Source organism: Castanea sativa, chromosome 6 (assembly GCF_040712315.1).
Source record: "Castanea sativa cultivar Marrone di Chiusa Pesio chromosome 6, ASM4071231v1".
Classification (NCBI taxonomy): Eukaryota; Viridiplantae; Streptophyta; class Magnoliopsida; order Fagales; family Fagaceae; genus Castanea; species Castanea sativa.
Window position 1 is genome coordinate 32,805,236 of NC_134018.1, and position 19,396 is coordinate 32,824,631.

Below are 19,396 nucleotides of genomic sequence, written 5' to 3' on the forward strand. Positions count from 1 at the left end.
AAACAAAAGTGCAGACAAAGAGAGTGAGATAGTGTAAGTGATACCAGTGGCTCAGCAAGACGTTTGGATTGTGGCAAGTATGGAGAATGATGGTGTAGAGACAAGCAAAGATACTGACGGCGCAAGAGAGTAATAAGACAAAGTTGCCTTCTTCTTCTTTTTTTAATGTTTTTGTTTTTTGGCTCTGTACTAGGAATTAGGGATTTGTTGAGGAAGACAGATTTGGGCTTTTTTTTTGTTTTGTTTTGTAATTAGGGATATGTTTACCAGAAAGGAATTTCATATATTTTTGGGTTTTTTAAATTTTTATTTTTTGTTGAGAAGATGGGTTTGTTAATATTGTTGTACCAACTTTATTTTATTTTTAAAATTATTTTCAACAAATTTATAAGGGTCAATTATAAAATTTTAAAGTATAAATTAAATTTTTTTTGGATGATCTGAATTTAAAATTTTTTACTGCCAAATTCTAAATTTTGAGAGAGGTGGGGGTAGGAGGGAGGGGTGGGCGGTAAAGAAAATTTTAACCTATGTTGCAATTTTATTCCATCTCAAATAGGAAGTTTCAAAAGTCAGGGAAATATAACCTCAATAATATTGCCCAGGTGGATTTTTGTACGAAGATATAACCTCAATATTTAAAAAATAAAAAAATAATTTTGTGTATTTTATTTGGCAAAACCACCCAAGGAAAAACCATTTTTCACTTGAAATCTCATTAACCAAAATTTTTTAAATTAATATTAAAAATTTTGTATACTAACTTGCCCTCAATTTTCCAAAATTATCTTATTTTATAAATAAAATTTATTGATTTAAAAATTTAATTAAAGTTTTCTCAAAAAAAATTTAATTAAAAAGTATTTAAAATATTCTTCCAATCCAATGGTCAGATTTTGGATTTAAGTCTAGAACATTATGGGCATGTGTTGTTGTACCAACATACCAATAAATTTTGATTGGTTACACTCTTCTAATCCAACCATTTGATTGAGCTCAAAATTCATCAAAACCAATATTTTATTCCACTATTTTAATCCAATGGTCAAATTTGACTTTTGACTTTGGTATTTTAAAACTTGAAACAGATAAAGGCATGAAAACCAAAAACCCTTAAAACACTGGCCAATACTTAAAACCCACGTAAAACCTCCTCGATCAACCTAATTTTATCAAATCTAGTGGTCTTGGAACTAACTTTCAATTTAACCAAAAATTTACCAAGTTTAATAGATTTTAACGAAGTTTTATAAGATTTGATTACTCTGTTCTCACAATCTAACTGTCTAATTGTCACCGTCATTTACAAAATCAAATATTTCACCACATTCTACCAATCTAACGGTCAAATTTTGGATCTCCATCGGCCTATAATGAAACTTCAATAACTAAAAATATCCAATACTCTACTAATTAAGAGAGTTATACACTACATAAATATTACGTATAATCAAGAGAATGATATGCAAAATACAACCAAAAACCTACAAAATGACCTCGAATGGATCTGCATATGACTTTTGACTTTGCCATTTTAAAACCCCCAACTGAGAAAAGCATGAAAAATCAAGAAAACCTTAAAATACTGACCAATACCAAAAACACACTCAAAACCTCCCTACTCAGTATAATTTGATCCCATCAACTGATCATAGACCCAACTTCGATGGTTGATCATGTTTGACCAAATATTGACCAAGTTTTGTAAACTTTGACTACTCATTTTTCACAATCTGTCCGTCTAACCGATGTCATACTTCACCAACACCAATATCTCACCACATTCTTCCAATCCAACGGTTGGATTTTGGATTTGAGTCTAGAGCATTATGGACATGTGTTGTTGTACCAACACACCAAGAAATTGTGATTGGACACGTTCTCCTAATCCAACCGTTTGATTGAGCTAAAAATTCATCAAAACCAATATTTTATCTTACTTTTTCAATCCAATGGTCAAATTTTAAATCGACTATGGCACAAGATGGATGCATGTCATATCTGCATATAATGAAACTTCAATCACTAAAAATATCCAATACATTGATAAAAACATGAAAACCAAGAAAATCTTAAAATACTAATCAAAACCCATTTCGTCCCTACATTTTGGGTCAATTCCCATTTTGAAATGGTCCCTACCGTCAACCCACTAACGGAAGCCTCTTATGTGGCAGACGGAGTGCCCTGCTTGCTAACGTGATGCTAATTTAACGCTGACGTGACTATTAAAATATGATTAAAAAATTATTTGGCATTTTTTAAATGACACGTCAGTATTTTAATTAAGGCGTAAATGCACTCTTGGTCCCTACATTTTGGGCTATTTCTCGATTTGGTCCCTAAACTGATTTTGCTCCTAGGTCAGTCCTTGACTTTTTAAAATCGTTTTTAAAATGGTCCATACCGTCAACCCAATTACGGAAAAGCTGAAGTGGTAAACAGGATGTACTGTGTACATAATAAATGCTGACATGACTAATAAAATAATATTAAAAAGTTTGATTTGTCATTTTTTCAATGCCATGTCAGCATTTAAAATGCCACATCAATATATAAATTAATAAAAAAATAAAAACAAAAAAAATTTAATTTCTTGATTTTAATTTAAACTAGAAAAAAAAAAAAACAAAAATGCTTAGTCAATTTTTTAATTTGATAAAAAAATTTATAACAATTTTCTAAAATTTTCTTAGTCACAAATTTTGAATTTCGAATTTTAGACAAAAAAAAAAAAGGAAAAATAAAGCAACCTAATACTCTACTAAATATAAAACCTATTATAAAAAACAAAAAAAACAAAAAAAAAAAACCAAACCCACAAACCTAACCCAAATATCTCTCTCTGCCCCTTGAATTCTCTCACTCTCTGTTTCTATCTTTGATTTGCTCCACTCCAAACCCTCTGCTTCTAACCAAGAGACCCATGGCAAAAGACACTAAACTCCAAACCTAGACACCCATGGCCAAATAAAAAAAAACTCTTTCTTCGATCTACCCAGAAACCCACCTTGTTCTTCTTGATTGAGTTCATGAATTCCTTGGGGACTCTCTTCATGTCGTCGTGCCCGTCTTAGCACTCGAAGTAGATCGGCACATGCATCACCTCCATCGCACAGAACTAGCATCACCGCATCGGAGCTCCGTCGCCAGTTCGAGGCGTGTGGGTCACAGATCGGGTCTGGTAAAGGGTTACGAAATTGGAGGAGATGATAATTTTTTGTGTCTGTTAGGTTGCTAAGAGAGTGGGGAAAAGAATCATCAGATCACTCTCTCTTTGACCTGGGTTTGTTTTTCCCTGTGGGTGTTGATTTGTTTTAAAAAAATTACTAATGTCGATGGTGTAGGTCCATTGCAAATATTATTTATTGGGAGGGATCCAATTCCATTACTAATACATTCTTTCTTTTAAAGCAAATCCATAATTTTCAAAATCTAAAAAGTGCATAATGCAATTAAAAAATATTAAAACCTCTACGAAATAGAATAAAAAATATTAAATCGTCTACTTGAAAGCTATAATATCCTTCACCAAACTTGAAAACATAAATATTGGAAGATCAATCATCATCCGAATCGGTATTCTCCTTCTAAGAGCCATCTTCTGTGTTTTCGTCCACGTTTTGATTTCCTCATCCGGTATTGGTCCGCAATATTTTGATTAAACTAAATAAGTATACAAAAAAATTATGACTGTGCAAATTATATTTACAATACATAATAAAGATATTGAAACGTATTAATTTAACAACATCAACAACAATCCTCCACAATGAATAACAATGGTATTATCAACATCAAAGAATACTAATTTAAATAACATATTTTTAATCTAAATTTAGCTATCCTAATAATTGAAATCTATAATGAGCAACTTTACAACTTATTTCAACAACCTCAAGAAAATAGCAAAAAATATTAATGTTGATTATACTAAAAAATATATAAATATACCTGTGTAGTAGGTTCTTGCATAGAATTAAAGCCCATCTACTTTAGTTCATCTCATCATCTTCTTCATTTGCTTCGGCCACATGTGTATTGAATCTTTGAACCTCTTCTTCTTGATAAGGCTCTTCTTCATTTGCAGGCATGTCATAAAGATTTCTTGGCTTGGTCTCAATCACAACGCTCCATGCTGGATCTTTTATACAATTTACGTAGTAAACTTGTACTGCTTGGCACGCTAACACAAATGGCTCTTGTGTGTTTAGCTTACGTGTTCTATTAATACTAGTGATCCCATGACAATCTAGCTTATAACCAATTCCTTCTCGAGCTACATCATACCAATCACATTTAAACAAAACAACAGAATTACCCTTTGTGTAACGGAGTTCGATAATGTACGATATCAATCCATAATAAGACATATTTTGATATTCCCCTTTCACCATAACACCGCTATTTTGTGTTTTTTTACCATCATCGCGTTGTTTAGTACGGAACCTAAACCCATTGACATTGTAACAAGGGTAGTGTGTAGCTCGTTTATCTGGACCCCAAGCCAATGATCGCACATGCTCGTCAACTTGCTCGTTTCCATCATTATAAAGTTTTGTGATCTACAAAGATATATAAATAATGTAAGATTCATGCTTAAGTAATTAATTTTAAAAAAATGGATGAGCCAATGTGATTGTACCCTTTCTTTGAACGAACAAATGAACTCATGTCTATGCATCTCGTCAACATTGACACCCAAGTCTACAAGGATGTTCCTATGTTCTCTACATATAAGATATCATAATAGTCAATCTTTAAATTTTATACAAGAATATTAAAGGGTTGATGTACAAGAAGTAAGTCTTACTGAACAAGGGGCTCAATCTCATCACAATTTTGTAGGACATAAAGTGATGCTGCATAGTAATCAGTGTTGTTTAACTCTCGTACTACACTCTTCCCAGAAGGGCGGCCTCTCCTAGAGAATATGGGTAATCGAGGGGTATCATCACATGTTGCTGGACATCGATCATCATTTCGCTCAGGTCGATTAAATATTGTTTCGATCCCAATTAGATACCGTGAGCAAAATGTTAGACATTCATCCGCCACGTACCCTTGCAATCGACCCTTGGGTGTGGCTTGTTACGAACATAACCCTTGAGCTTACACAAATACCTATTGATGCATCAAATTAATATGAGTAATTAAAAAAAACTATATTGTAAATAATATCTCATTTTAGCTTCCTCTTATAAATTTAAAAAAAAAAAAAAAAAACTCATTTTACCTTTCAATCGGATACATCCATCGATATTGCCTTTGGACGGGCAACTTTACCTTCCCAAGGTAGATGAATTGGCAAGTGTACCATTACATCAAAGAAAGCATGTGGACAAATTCTTTCTAACTTACAAAGAATTATAGGAATTGTGTGCTCCATATGCTCCAAGTCCTCTAATCGTAAAACTTTAGAGCATAATTCTTTTAAAAAATTGCTAAGCTCGATCAAAGCATCAGATACCTTTTTAGGTAATAATTCACGCACTACAAGAGGGAGTAATCTCTCCAAGAAGACATGACAGTCATGAGTTTTCATACCAAAAATCTTCGTTCTCCTACATTCACACACCGAGACAAATTTGCGGAGTAACCATACGGAACCTTTACATTTTGCAACCACTGAAACACAGCCTTTTTCTCATCTTTTGAGAGTGTATAACAAGCACGTGGAAAAGTAGTCTTCCCATCTTCAGGATGAAGTTCCTTTCGTATACCCATCATTTTTAGATCGAGCCTAGCATTTAAGGAATCTTTGCTTTTCTTATCAATATCTAATACTGTCCCCATCACACTATCACATATGTTTTTCTCAATGTGCATCACATCTAAATTATGACGCAACAACAATGTTCTCCAATATGGCAAATCAAAGAAAATACTACGCTTCTTCCAATTGTGGCACTTTCCACGTCCAGGTAACCTTTTCCTTTTAACGGCCTTGCCTAGTGTTACTGGTGGCAGAGTACCAAGTTGATTAAGCACATCATCACCAGATAATCGTTTTGGTGCCCATTTTCTCTCTCTCTTACCATCAAATTGTGCTTTCTGTGATCGCCATTTATGGTCAGGAGGAAGAAATCGACGATGACCCATATAGCACATTTTGCTACCATGCTTTAACCTACGATGAGAAGTCTCACTACCACAACAAGGGCATGCAAGATTCCCTTGTGTACTCCAACCTGAGGTATAAGCATATGCAAGAAAGTCATTGATAGTCCACATTAACGCAACTCTCATTTGAAAGTTTTCCTGCGTTGAAGCATCATAGGTTTCAGCACCCTTTTCCCATAATTCTTTTAACTCATCAATTAATGGCCTTAAAAATACATCGATATCATTGCCAGGACCCTTTTGGCCCGGAATAAGTAGAGACATGAATAGGTAAGGCTCTTTCATACACATCCAAGGGGGAATGTTGTAAGGGAATACGACAACAGGCCAACAACTATAGCTAACACTCATGTTTCCAAAAGGATTAAAGCCATCGGTAGCTAACCCAAGCCTTACATTGCGAGGATCTAAGGAAAAGGACTCATGAGTTCGATCAAATGATTTCCAAGCCTCAGCGTCTGCGGGATGCCTTAGTACATCATCATTAGAACGATTCTCATGGTGCCATCTCATGTCTGGTGCTGTTTTTGATGACATAAATAATCTTTGTAGCCTCGGCTTAAGAGGAAAATATCGCAATACCTTCCATGGGACTTTTTTAGCATCCCTTTTACCACCTTTGCTATTTAACTTCCATCTTGAGATTTGACAAACTGAGCACTTATCTGCTTCCGAATGCTCCTTGTAATATAGCATACAATCATTTTTGCATGCATCGATCTTTTCATAGTTTAGACCAAGATCACTAACAATCTTCTTTGCCCCATAGTGGGATATGGGCAATTTTTCACACATTGGAAATGCATCCTTCAATAGCTCCAGCAAAATTGTGAATGAGTTGTTGCTCCATGAATTCTTGCACTTTATGTGCATTAATTTGACAATAAAGGACAAATTGGAATACTTTTTACATCCCAAATAAAGTGGTTGGTCTGCCTCTTTAACCAATCTATAAAACTCCTTTGCTTCTTCATTTGGATCTTGCGATTCACTCCCACTTGTTTCCTCAACATCTCTCATATGAGAATAAGCATCCCGTATCATATTATGGATATCATCAATACTTTGTTCATCATCACTACTATTATCCTCATCCTCATCACTACCTTCCTCATCCTCATCACTATTTCCCTCTCCATGGAGATGCCATCTAGTATAATCACGCCTCATCCCTTTCCATAAGAGGTCTCTTGTAACCTCAACTCGTGTTCTTCTATATCTATTGTTACAATCATTACAAGGACATTTTATCTTCATATCTTCATCTTTGACACGTTGAAATGCATAATCAACAAATTCTATTACTCCATTTATATATTCCTCACATGACCTACTAGAAAGACTGATCCAAGATTTATCAACCGGCATTATATCTACACCCTTCAAAAATGACATAAATATTAACAATTATTCCTGGCTAAATTGTGATAGATAAACTTATTATAAAAGTTAAAAACAAAAGCACTAAATTAACAACACTACATCTAAATATATTGTAAACTAACTAACATGAAAAACTTAATTAAATTTTAAAGGTCCACTAACTTAATTGAATAATTATATACAAATAACATGCACTAATAATAGTACCCGATCAAAAGAGAGACTGCTAAAAGAAACAAATAATTTCTTCATTATTAACTCACACAAAAAATCCACATATTCAAAACATTTATATATATATATATATATATATATATATATATATATATATATATATATATATACCCACACACACACACTTTACTTTTTGCCACCTGCCATCACTTTTGAGATAAGGACAAAAACTAGACACATAACAATATATATTATCTAAATCAAATCACCTAAAGCTTCTATAGATACCATTTTTTTCCCTTATCACCTGCCACCATTATGATCTTTTAAGGTGATAAGTCCAATTACAGTAGGCACATGGCTTTACGGGAAAAAAAAGAATTTTTTTTTTTTTTCATGGTGGCATGTCAGAACTCAAAGCCCAAGTGCAAAAGAGTTTTTCTTTTTCATCAAGTCCCCTACTTCAGCATTATTACCGCATATTTTTCTATGTTCAGTACTTTAGGGTCTGTTTGGTACCCATTTCAAACTCACATTTTTACATTTTAAATAACATCACGCATATTTTTACACACTTTTTCACCCACATTTTTTTAAAAAAACTACAAACAACATTTTTCAAACTATTCTACCAAACACCCCCTTAATCTTTTTCTATACTTTGTGCTTTAAGCATAGAGAGAAGCTGCAAAATTTTCTTAACAAATTGCTAAAGTTTAGCGCAAAAAAAAAAAAAAAAGAAGGCTAAATTTACTTTTAATGGTGCACATATATTATTATATATCCACAACACAAATACTATTATTAAAACTTCAACAAATACTTATTGAAAAGTGGTCAATAGTACTATATATTCATCAAGTCTCCCTGCAGTTTCACAGACAAAGAATGGTTCAAACGGTACACTAACTAATATTATATTATTATATATCCACCAAATCAATACACAAGCACCAATCATTCATTCAAATATTTTTTTTAATAAAAAAACTTTCAGCCATTCATTTGTTAGCTTTTTGACTCAACACCCAACCATCACTGTATATTTACTCAGTGGATTCATTTAATCCGTGCAGTGCAATATAACTTAAAACTGTACAAAAAACTAAAGTGCAAACAAAGAGAGTGAGAGGGAGTAAGTGATATATACCAGTGGCTCAACAACGCAATTGGATTTCAGCAAGTATGGAGAACGATGATGCAGAGATAAGCAAAGATACTAACGACACAAGGGAGTAATTGTAAGACAACGTTGTGTTTTTTATTTTTCTAGTTTTTGGTTTTTGTACTGAGAGTTAGGGATTTGTTGAGGAAGGAAGGTTTGGGCTTTTTTTTTTTTTGTTGGTAATTAGGGATATGTTTACCTAAAAGGAATTTCCTATATTTTTGGGCTTTTTAAATTTAACTTTTTTTTTTTTTTTTGTTGAGAAGATGGGTTTGTTCCCATTGTTGTACCAACTTTATTTTATTTTTTGAATTTTTTTTTCGACAAATTTATAAGGGTCAATTATAAAATTTTAAAGTATAATTTTTTTTTTTTTTTTTGTGATGATCTGAATTTTAAATTTTTTGCTGCCAAATTCAAAATTTTGAGAGGGGTGGGTGTAGGAGGGAGGGGGTGGCGGTAAAGAAAAATAAATTTGCTGCCAAATTATAAAGTATACCTTCTTTCTTTCAAAGCAAATTAACTATTTATGACAGTTAGCATGTTTGTCATAAATACAATCTCAATTAAAAAAAAAAAAAAATTGCGATGAATAAATGTGCATCACAAATGTGAAAAGTAAGGGGGGAATTTTCCCTCCAAAATAATTTAGCATTTTCAATGGCTTCATGTCTGTCACTAATACATTTTTTTTATATTTACGATGGAATCATGTTTGTCACAAATAATAACACCATAAAAAATATATTTTTTGTATTTTCGATGCACAAAGGCCGTCACAAGTGTTAATAGTGCCGACGGTGTTTATTCTGTCGTCGTAAATAATACTCTCTTTTATATTTATGATGGAAGATTGTTTGTCACAAATACTAACACCATAAAAAATATATATTTTGTATTTTCGATGTACCAAAGCCATCACAAGTGTAAATAGTTCCGACGGTTTTTGTTTAGTCATCATAAATAATACCTTACTAGCGACAAACATTTTTATACCGTCGTAAAAAGTAAGGCGGGAACATTTCCCTCCAAAAAAAATCACATTTTCGACAAAAATAATAGACATCTACGACAGACTCATTTTGCCATCACAAATGTGTTGATATTTGACGAGTCATTGTCAATGGAAGAGACTTGCCGTCGAAAAAGCTAGTTTTTACGATGGCTTTTTGTAATCGTCGAAAAAGTTTCGTCGCAAATAGCTATCTTTTTTGTAGTGAAAAATCTACTTCGTCCTAAAGCCCTTTTCGTTCTAGGGCATCCTCCTCTTCTAATTCTACCCCCTCCCATATTTGGTTCAGTGATGATGCTGATGAGGACGATGGTGCTAGCTCGCCTAGTGATGATGAGATGTCTACTTGATGTACTTACCCTTTGTCACTCATGACAAAAAGGAAAATTAGCTTTGGATATGAGAGTAGTCATACTCATAGGAAGAGGGTTAGTATAGGAGATTTTTGTTAGGGGGAGTGTTTATATTTTCGAGGGTTGTAGTGAGGACTTATGTATCTTTTTCTTTTCTTTCTCTTTTAGATACATTGTTCATGTACCTTTGATCTTGTGATCACTTTGTGATAGCAAACCTTGTACTTGTTGATGATATATATACATTTGAGTTTGTTATTACAGTTATTTCACCTATTTCTTCATGTGTTGTTTCTTTTCTCTCTTTATGCACATGCTTCTTATATATTGTATGCAATCTTTTATTTCTATCTCACATTAAGATGCCTTGATGAGTTTTGTTTAAAGTGTTTCAGAAATACAGGTTGTCAAAGTCTTCCTTGCCATGAACTCTCTTCTTGCAAAGTTTTTCAAGAGTTTGTATTAAGATAGATTTTATTGTATTCAACAAGTGAGTATGAGTTGAGTGATTTATGACTTCTCTCATATGTTCATTTGTTTGTTGTGGTTTTGTCATGAATTGCCAAATGGGGAGATTGTTAGGATATTTGTGATTCATGTTAGGCATATATGTCAACATTTTATGTAATTGGCTAATCTTTTGACAAAATGCACTTTACTTGTATTTGAATAGATCTAAGATGTGTTTAATGTTTCAAGAAACAAGGTTTCAAGTTCAAGTGTTAAAGCCATGCAAGTCTGTCCAAGAAACAAGTGAAGAAATGTTGTTCATTAAAAATTGACAGCTAGTATCTATCAAGGTTTAAAAAGCTGTTACAGCCCGAGGCTCAACAGTTGCTCGATAGATAGGGTATCAGTAGAGGTTTATGAAAAACTGATTTTCAAGATCTGATTTTCATCCAATCCATGAATATATGTTTGGGATTTCTTTTCTCACAACCCTAAACATATATAAGAATTATTTTGAGAACCGTCACAAGTTGCACAAGAGCACAATTGCACCAGTGTGAAGAAAAGTGTGACCGAAAACCTAGTTTGCCCTAGTTCATCTTGAAGAAACTGCTGTGTTTATATACTGTAGGGTTTTGTGACCAAGCAACTTTGTGATCTTCATCGTGTAATGAACTGAAGAACTTTGTAGCCAATATCCTTCTCAAGTTGGTGATCAAGTCGTGTACTGGGATCCGCTCATCTTTTGGTTAGTCACGTACTGGGAGCCGTGCAATACAAGGAGAGATTGTCACTACAGAATAAGTCCAATTAGGTATTAGGGTAAGTGCTCAACTGTAGGTGGATATAAGGTACAGAGATTCTGTTACTTGTAACTGCTTGTTTTGATAATAGTGGATTCTCGAGAGTGGAGACCTTAAAATCACCTGGTGGGATTTTTACCTCGGAGGTTTTCCCCATTTATAAATAAATCACCATGTCAACTTTATTTTCCGTTGCATTATACTTTAGTTGGTGATTTGTTTGAGCTGCCACGTACATTGCATGTTAATTTGATTAATTAATAAACTTGGATAATTAATCATAAGGGGTCAATACATTCTTAACCTATCAATCTATAACCATCATCTTATAAATAGTTTTTTTTTTAAGAATTATTTGTTACAATTGCAACTCACGGCTGAAATTTTGTATTTTTCATTCCTCTCTTCTGAAATTTTTATTTCTTGCTCTATAATTCTTTGTGTATCTGTAATTGAGTTTCTCAATGAAGGTTTTGTCTTGGTTCATTAGTATTGTTGTCTTTGTGTTTATTTAAATTTCTCACTGCATGTGCACAACATTTTGAATATATAATGCAGGGAAAATATCAATGCTGCCATGGAAGATTTTACTTTGAATTTATAGGCAAAAATTATTGATTTTCTTTACGCTAGAAAGTGTTGCTTCCCTAAAGAGACTTTGATTATATGTCTGCCAATAAATTTGTTGTTTGCACGGGTTATGCTTTGGTTGTTTATTTATTTTTATTAGTAATGTTTTATTTTATGTTTTATATTTTAGTAATATTTTTCTTCATATTCCATATCCAGAACAACCTTTGGTACGTTCAATTTGTTCCTCATGGAAAAGGGTCATCACAATTACTAAAATCAAATTTATTGCACGGGTATTTGGAAACCACATAATAATCAATGTTTGGGTAGAATTCAGTGTTTTTTTCTTCATTTGTTTTTGTAGACCAGTTTTGGTAATCAAATTTGATTAGGAATCTATAACTATAACCAAATTTAATTAGGAATCTATAACCATCATCATATAAATAGTTTTTTTTAGGAATTTTTTGTTACAATTGCAACTCATGGCTGAAAATTTGTATTTTTCATTCCTCTCTTTTGAAATTTTTATTTCCTGCTTTATAATTCTTTGTGTATCTGTAATTGAATTTTTCTCAGTGAAGGTTTTGTCTTAGTTCATTGGTATTGCTGTCTTTGTGTTCGTTTAAATATTAATAAGTTTTTTTTATGCATTGTAAATAATAATAATAATTGTACACAAATTTTTTTCTTCCTTTTATAATATATAATTGTTAATAAATAAATCAAGATTAAATCATATATTATACTTAATACCTTTCCCTTGCATTGCATGGGTTATCAATTAATTATTATTATTCTTGAGCCAAACTCCAATTATTATTGACGAGTTATATACTAGCTTTGTTATTTTTTGCAATGTGTGTTGCGGTGAAGAAAATGAGAAATGTAATATTTTTATTAAAAATAATAATAATAATAATAGAATGGAGGCATATATATATATATATATATATATATATATATATATATATATATATATATATATAAAGAGAGAGAGAGAGAGAGAGAGTTAAATGCGTGGTATCTTTGAAAGTGAATACATAAATAACAACTTTAATCTTATCACTTCAAAACACGGACAAGAAACAGTAAACCTAAAAAACTAAAATTATTGAAAATTACAATAAGCACAATCAAAATAACAATGTAACATAAAAAAAATTACTTAAAAAATTGATAATAAAAATAAAACTCTCAAAATTTACCCCCCTTCTTGTTAGGATTAGTACCCTTAAATCCTATTATATGATGCTAAGTATGACATTATGTGTGACTTAATGTTGTATTAATAAAGTTGTTTTATTATAATGTAAAATAATGGTAACATGAATATTGGACATTATCATATAGTTCATGTGATGCATAGTATGTGATTTATGTGAAAAGTCACAGAAGATATAAATCACAAGTTTCTTGTAAGCTCAGAATTGTAGTTCGTAGTTGGTGATGAAATTGGGCATTTCATCTGCGAAGATTATAACATATTAACTAAGATGATTTGTCTTGATCATGGAAGTGGAGACTTCTAGTTAGTATGTTGATATGTTTCTTTTTTTAGAAACGGTATGTTGATATGTTTTAAGAGTTAAGACATATTGAATTGGACCGCTATGAGATTTATTATTCTTTTAATGACTATCAAATGAATAATAAATCTCACGACTTCTATTTACATGAACTCTTAATCCTGAGAGCATAATGGACCTGATCATGAAGTGTAGGTTGCTTTGATATATTAAGAGTGAGATTTATAGTAATGGTCAAAACCTCAGTATGTTGAGCAACCACATTTAATGTTGATGAAACATATATTCTTAAGATGGAATTTATAGTTTCTTAACGGATATACAAAATATTCCCTTGAGATAAGTTTAATGAGTTTGTTATTCAGAATGTTAGGCCTAACTACTTTAGTAAATAGTTACTAAAGTATATATTTATGAAATTGGATTTCATAAATATATGATAAATAACTTAAAGGATTAAACTGGGTACTCAAGAATTAAGATGTAGTAATCTACAAAGTGGTAGTCTACATTTATGACTTTGTATTATTACGAATATTTTATGAAGGTGTTGCATAGATAATAAAGTCTTGTGATATAATTTATTAATAAGACCTAGAGTGCAACTATATTTATATAGTGATATTAAATATAGTTAATGGTAACTTTGGACTTATCAAGAGTTGACAGAAAAACCCAAGGCCTATTGGAGCTAGTGTCTTATTGGTCCCTTTTGGTCCCACTCCAAGCCACGTACTAAAGCCCAATTGGAAAGGCCCAAAAGCCTAGCCCAATTAGATAATCAGTTATAAGGAGAGAAACATACAGAATTTTGATATATGAAAAAGAGAGACATCATTGTGAAATGGTGTGTATGTGAAAGTAAGACACTCTATCATTCTCCCTTAGAAACTGATTGAGAGACCACACTTCTTGGACGTAAAGTGGAATTGGAGTGAAGATTAAAAGTGTTCTCGAGTACTTCTGATTTTGGTTTTGATTTTCACCACACCAAGGTACACTATCTTGTTCTTGAATTTTGAAATTTGCATAGTACATGTTAACAATTGCAAATGAAGTAGATCCATTAATTTTCCACTGCATATATTTTGTATGCGATACAAGCATGTATTTTTCCATCACTTCTCACACACACATACATTTTTGAAGGTCTTCTTGGCATTCTAGTCATTTTAATGGTTTTAAGAGCATTTTGGTCATTTGGTAGGGTTTGAATATATTTTGGAATTTGAAGCTTTTAGGTGTATTTTCAATTGTTTTGTAAGTTTTAATCTATCACTTTAAAATATTAGTACAAGGCAACAAAAGTAAACCTAAAAAAAAAAAAAAAAAACAAAGCAAAAATGTTGATAATTACACTAATAAGCACAATCCAAATAAGAGTGTTACATACACACACAGACACAAAAACCTAAAACAATTGAGAGACCGCACCCCCCCCCCCCCCTTCAACTAGTCAACTTTCTAATTAGGTCGAACCAGCATGAATGAGTAGTCATGTTAGTTTCTCTCAAAATGGTGGTTCAACTTATTATATTTTTCCCATTAAATTGAGGGTTTTACATGGAGTCGCTACTTCTTTTATTAAAATGAAAAATAAGGAACCCGTAATTGAAATAAACATCTTTTCATTGATTGAAAAATTATACATCAATTTACATAGTTTTGGTCATAGATACAATCTAAGCAAATATAAATGGCTTTGATCCTAATTACATTCTAGAAATTGAAAATTACATAAATAAATACTAGTATAAGAACTCTCAATCTAAGTTCAGAGGCTAAGTTACAAAATGGGAAAGTGTTAGACACTCACCTTGCCCAATGAAACCAATATTCTAGGTTATGGTGGCCAATGATCATGTCACATCATTCAAATAACCAACATATTATCAATCAATTATATGTTATTGCTTTAAAATAGAAATGACATGTAATTTGCTTGAAATTAAATGTGTGCATGGTGGAAAATCCTTATTTTATTTTATTCAATATTGCATTTGAGCTGAAAAATAAATTATAGTGACTGTGTGAATAGTGACATCCTAGATTCAAGCATATTATTGAATAAGAGAAGTAACATTGTGATTGTGTATGATTAGTGTTACATATTATTTTATAAATTTAATCTGCTTTTAATATCAAAAGCCTAGTGTATGCATAAACATGTGAAAATCATATAAGCATATTCAAAGAAATTAACAACCAACTAGCATGGTCTGATCTTAAATTAACATTATAATAACATTAAAAAACAACTTTAGAGTAAAAACATATACCTGCATGCAAATCCAACTTGGTGGTGGATGAGTTTTTTGGAGGTTCCTATGGAAATGGGTAGAGGAGTACTAACTTAATACTTCGAGTCTGAGAAAGACTGAGGTATGCTTTTCCTACTTCCTTAAGACTTTAAGAAGGGTAGAAGAATAAATTCTAGGAAAGGAAGAGAAGTGCTCACTTGATAGCCTAAGTCTTAAGAAAACCAGGATATGACAAGCCTTTCTTCACTATGGAGATGGGGTATTTAATTTGGAGTTAGTGGAAGTGGAGGGAAAAGATGGGGAAATTTGAAAATTCAAGTCTACTAGGACTAAGTGATCAGCACATGGTCTAGGGATTCACATGTTTATCAATAAATTAAACTGTAGACACCTCATATGCATACTTAGGGTTTCCCCAATGCCAACATCACTCAGAAGCTCAGGATTGGTTGAGGTTTGCAAGGTAGGCAAATGGGTTCACTCAATCTGTATCCCAAACATTCAAATGAGGTTTGACCTATCATTGTGGAGGGAGTTGCTTTTGTTGGGAAAAGCACTCATACCAAAAGAGAAGCTGCTGGTTATCATGAGGTGCATGTCATAGGACATAAACCCAAGCCCAACAGAGAAAGCCCAACAAGAGCAACGACAAAAAGGCCCACTAAAAGGGGATTCTGCAGAATGACCCATGTGGAGGCTCTGAGCATTCTCATGAAAAAGAAAGAAAATAAAGGAAGACCGCAGAATACGAAGAAGTACAAGTGTATTAAAAGTACCCTTAAATTATGGTCATTGAGCGGCAGGCGGCTACCTGCTCTGCCGAATCCCAAACCTAGAGAAAAAAAGGAGAGTTAATGGGAAAAGAGTATCCCAGATCCGAAGGAGAAGGAGACCCAGTAGGGAATAAGGGAAACCATGGATTAATGTACCACAAGAGGAACATTCGAGTATAAATATGGGTATTCCTCTTTCATGAGGAAAACAACTGAGAACTAAAAAGCAAAGAATGGAGAGAAAAGAGAAAATAGTAGTTAAATACAAAAGAAAAAAAGAGAGAAAATCAGTAGAAAAAAGTTGAGAATTGTAGAGAGGAGTACCCAGTAGTGCAGTACCACACTCTGTAGAAAAATGCCTGGAAAGAAAGAGATTATGGTAAAATAGTAGTATTGACATGCACCACTAGGAAAACTTCCTCTCTCCAATGAAATCAATCTCACTTGATTCTTTTGAGAAGAGATATTCAAGTAGTGGCCACTTTGATTTGAGTTTCAAACCTCACGATTTTGTGCACCCTTGGGTTGAAGCCATAAGGCTGTGAGAGTTGGGACCAAAAACCTTGTGGCCCAATCTATTTTATGAAGTATATGTAAATATGTGTGAATATGTGCACTAACATGTTGTGAACTAACATCTACTTTACTTGTAATAGTAGAGAAAGTAGTGTAAAGCTTATCTTGCAGAAATGGGAGAGCTAATCTTCCTCCAACAAAAAATGGAGAAAGCTGTAATAGAAAGTGGAGTAATACATCATTCTACAGGAAATGAAGAGGTAATCTTCCTTTAACAGAAAATGGAGAAAGTCACAGCAGAAAGTGAAGTAAATCTTAGCTGAAAGTAGAGTAGTGCCCCATCCGCAATAGCGCTCTTTGGACTGGAATGGTGGACATACTGGTGAGGCAGAATGAGACCCTAAAAGCCCATTTTGCGAAGGTGTCAAACCCAACTTCCATCTTAGAAAAAAGCCTAGACTTGAGGATGTCTAATAGTATCAAGACATGTGTCTAGGGTGTATGAATGTTTAAAAAAAATAAAAAAACACACACACAACAACAACCTGCATCAGTGACAAAAACATGCAAGAAACCCTAAGTATGCACATGTATAATTTAAGCATGTGCATGTATACCCCATGCATGCGTGTGTATGTAGGGTTTCAGAATACCTATATGAAAAGCTTTTTGACATAAAATAGTGTAGAGTGAATCACACATCGACTGGGAGCCACCCTACACCCCTCTGTAATCATTATAAAATGCCCTAAATGCTCTTTTACCAAAACACTTCGAATTCTCTAGAAAATAGTGAATCAAAGAGGAAGTTTTATTCTAAAACATCCTCAAGTTAAAGTTTTGTTTGGTTGGCACCTACTTTGGTCTTGACCTTCGAGTTTTAAGCTCACTAGCCTTCTTGGTTTTGTTCTTGATTAGATTGACTAGGGGAAACAGTCAAATCAAAGCTTTAAGGAGTTCTAGGGTTTGAGGTACAAGTTTAAAACTTTGTGTCTTCATTCTTTTCTCTTTTTTTTTTTTTTTTTTTTGTCTTTCTGGTGTTTTATTGCTTTAATGCATCAATTGTTAGTTTAGGTTGTTTAGTCTTTGTATTATAAGCACGATAGGTAGTTAGATTTTCTACTTTGATTATCTGTTCTTTGTTGTTTCTGGGTCTGCATTTATGGGTGTGTAAGCATGCAAATGCTTCATGCAGGCATTCGCATACATGCATGCACATGGGATGTGCACGCATACCCCAAGTATGCACAAGCATGCCTATGCCCAGAAACACAAATTTAGGGTTCTTCATGCTTTATCAGTTTTAATCACTTGATTGGTTTTTATTTGACTTAGATTTACATGTTTAGACCATAGGATCATTAAAATAGTATGCTTTACTTGCTTTTGATTGTTAGATTAAAGATTAGGGTTTAATTGTCTTGGATGAACAATATGGACATGCACATGAACATAAACATGCATTATTGCATAGATGTTGTGATGCAGTGAGATAAGCCATGCATAATCACATGAACATGCATTTATTTGATTTTCTAACATAACTATGGTGGTGTAAAATGATGAACATGCATGTTTAGATGCTATGAAGCCATGCTTGATTTCTTGTCGTATGCCATGTTACTACCTTGACATGTTTGCTGCCCTTGGATAAATAAATGAGAATGCCATGATAGATGAATGCTAGGTTCTTGGGATGATATGCCATGTTGTGTATTTAGATGCATGTGTGTGTGTGTGTGTGTGTGTGTGTGTGTGTGTGTGTGTGAGAGAGAGAGAGAGAGAGAGAGAGTTTAGAATAACTTATTAGCAGGCCCTTTGATGGAATTAGGATTTGGAACAAGATGAGTAGAGGCTGACCTATGGGTCAAGTTGAGGTTGGGTGCCTAAAACCTTCCCATCCCAATACCTAAACTCTAAACACATGTTCTGGTAAAGATCAGTCCTTCCACAAGGGTGCTATGTATATGGTACCTAGACATAATCTAGATGGCGACCCCACCGTCACCCTCCGCCATGTCCACCCTAAGCGAAGGCGTACTTCCCACGAGGAAGCCACTCATAGCAAGCACCTGCGCCCACATAAACCCTTGTCCAAGTGTCAATTGCCACTTAGGCCTAGTTCAGCTCATTTTCCTTCCTTTTTCAACTCCAATTTGCAATTAATGCTCTGAATTTTTTTTCAAACTTCAGCCTTTATACCTTGGCTTGGACCTTAAGACTAGATCATTAACATTTAATTTTTTCAATTATAATTAAACATCAACTAAACTTTAAAAAT

At 33.2% G+C, this 19,396-nt stretch overlaps 1 protein-coding gene across 1 annotated transcript; it reads right to left on the reverse strand.

Annotated features, from left to right (window-relative positions):
* Positions 1–3,995: 3,995 nt before the first annotated feature.
* Positions 3,996–7,491, reverse strand: LOC142639813 (uncharacterized). Its single transcript, XM_075813953.1, has 5 exons — positions 5,579–7,491; positions 5,063–5,124; positions 4,814–4,964; positions 4,646–4,730; positions 3,996–4,565 (listed from the first exon to the last, which is right to left on the reverse strand). The coding sequence occupies exons 1-5, from the start codon at positions 7,489–7,491 to the stop codon at positions 3,996–3,998; spliced, it is 2,781 nt and encodes a 926-aa protein (XP_075670068.1).
* Between the last annotated feature and the right edge of the window lie 11,905 nt (positions 7,492–19,396).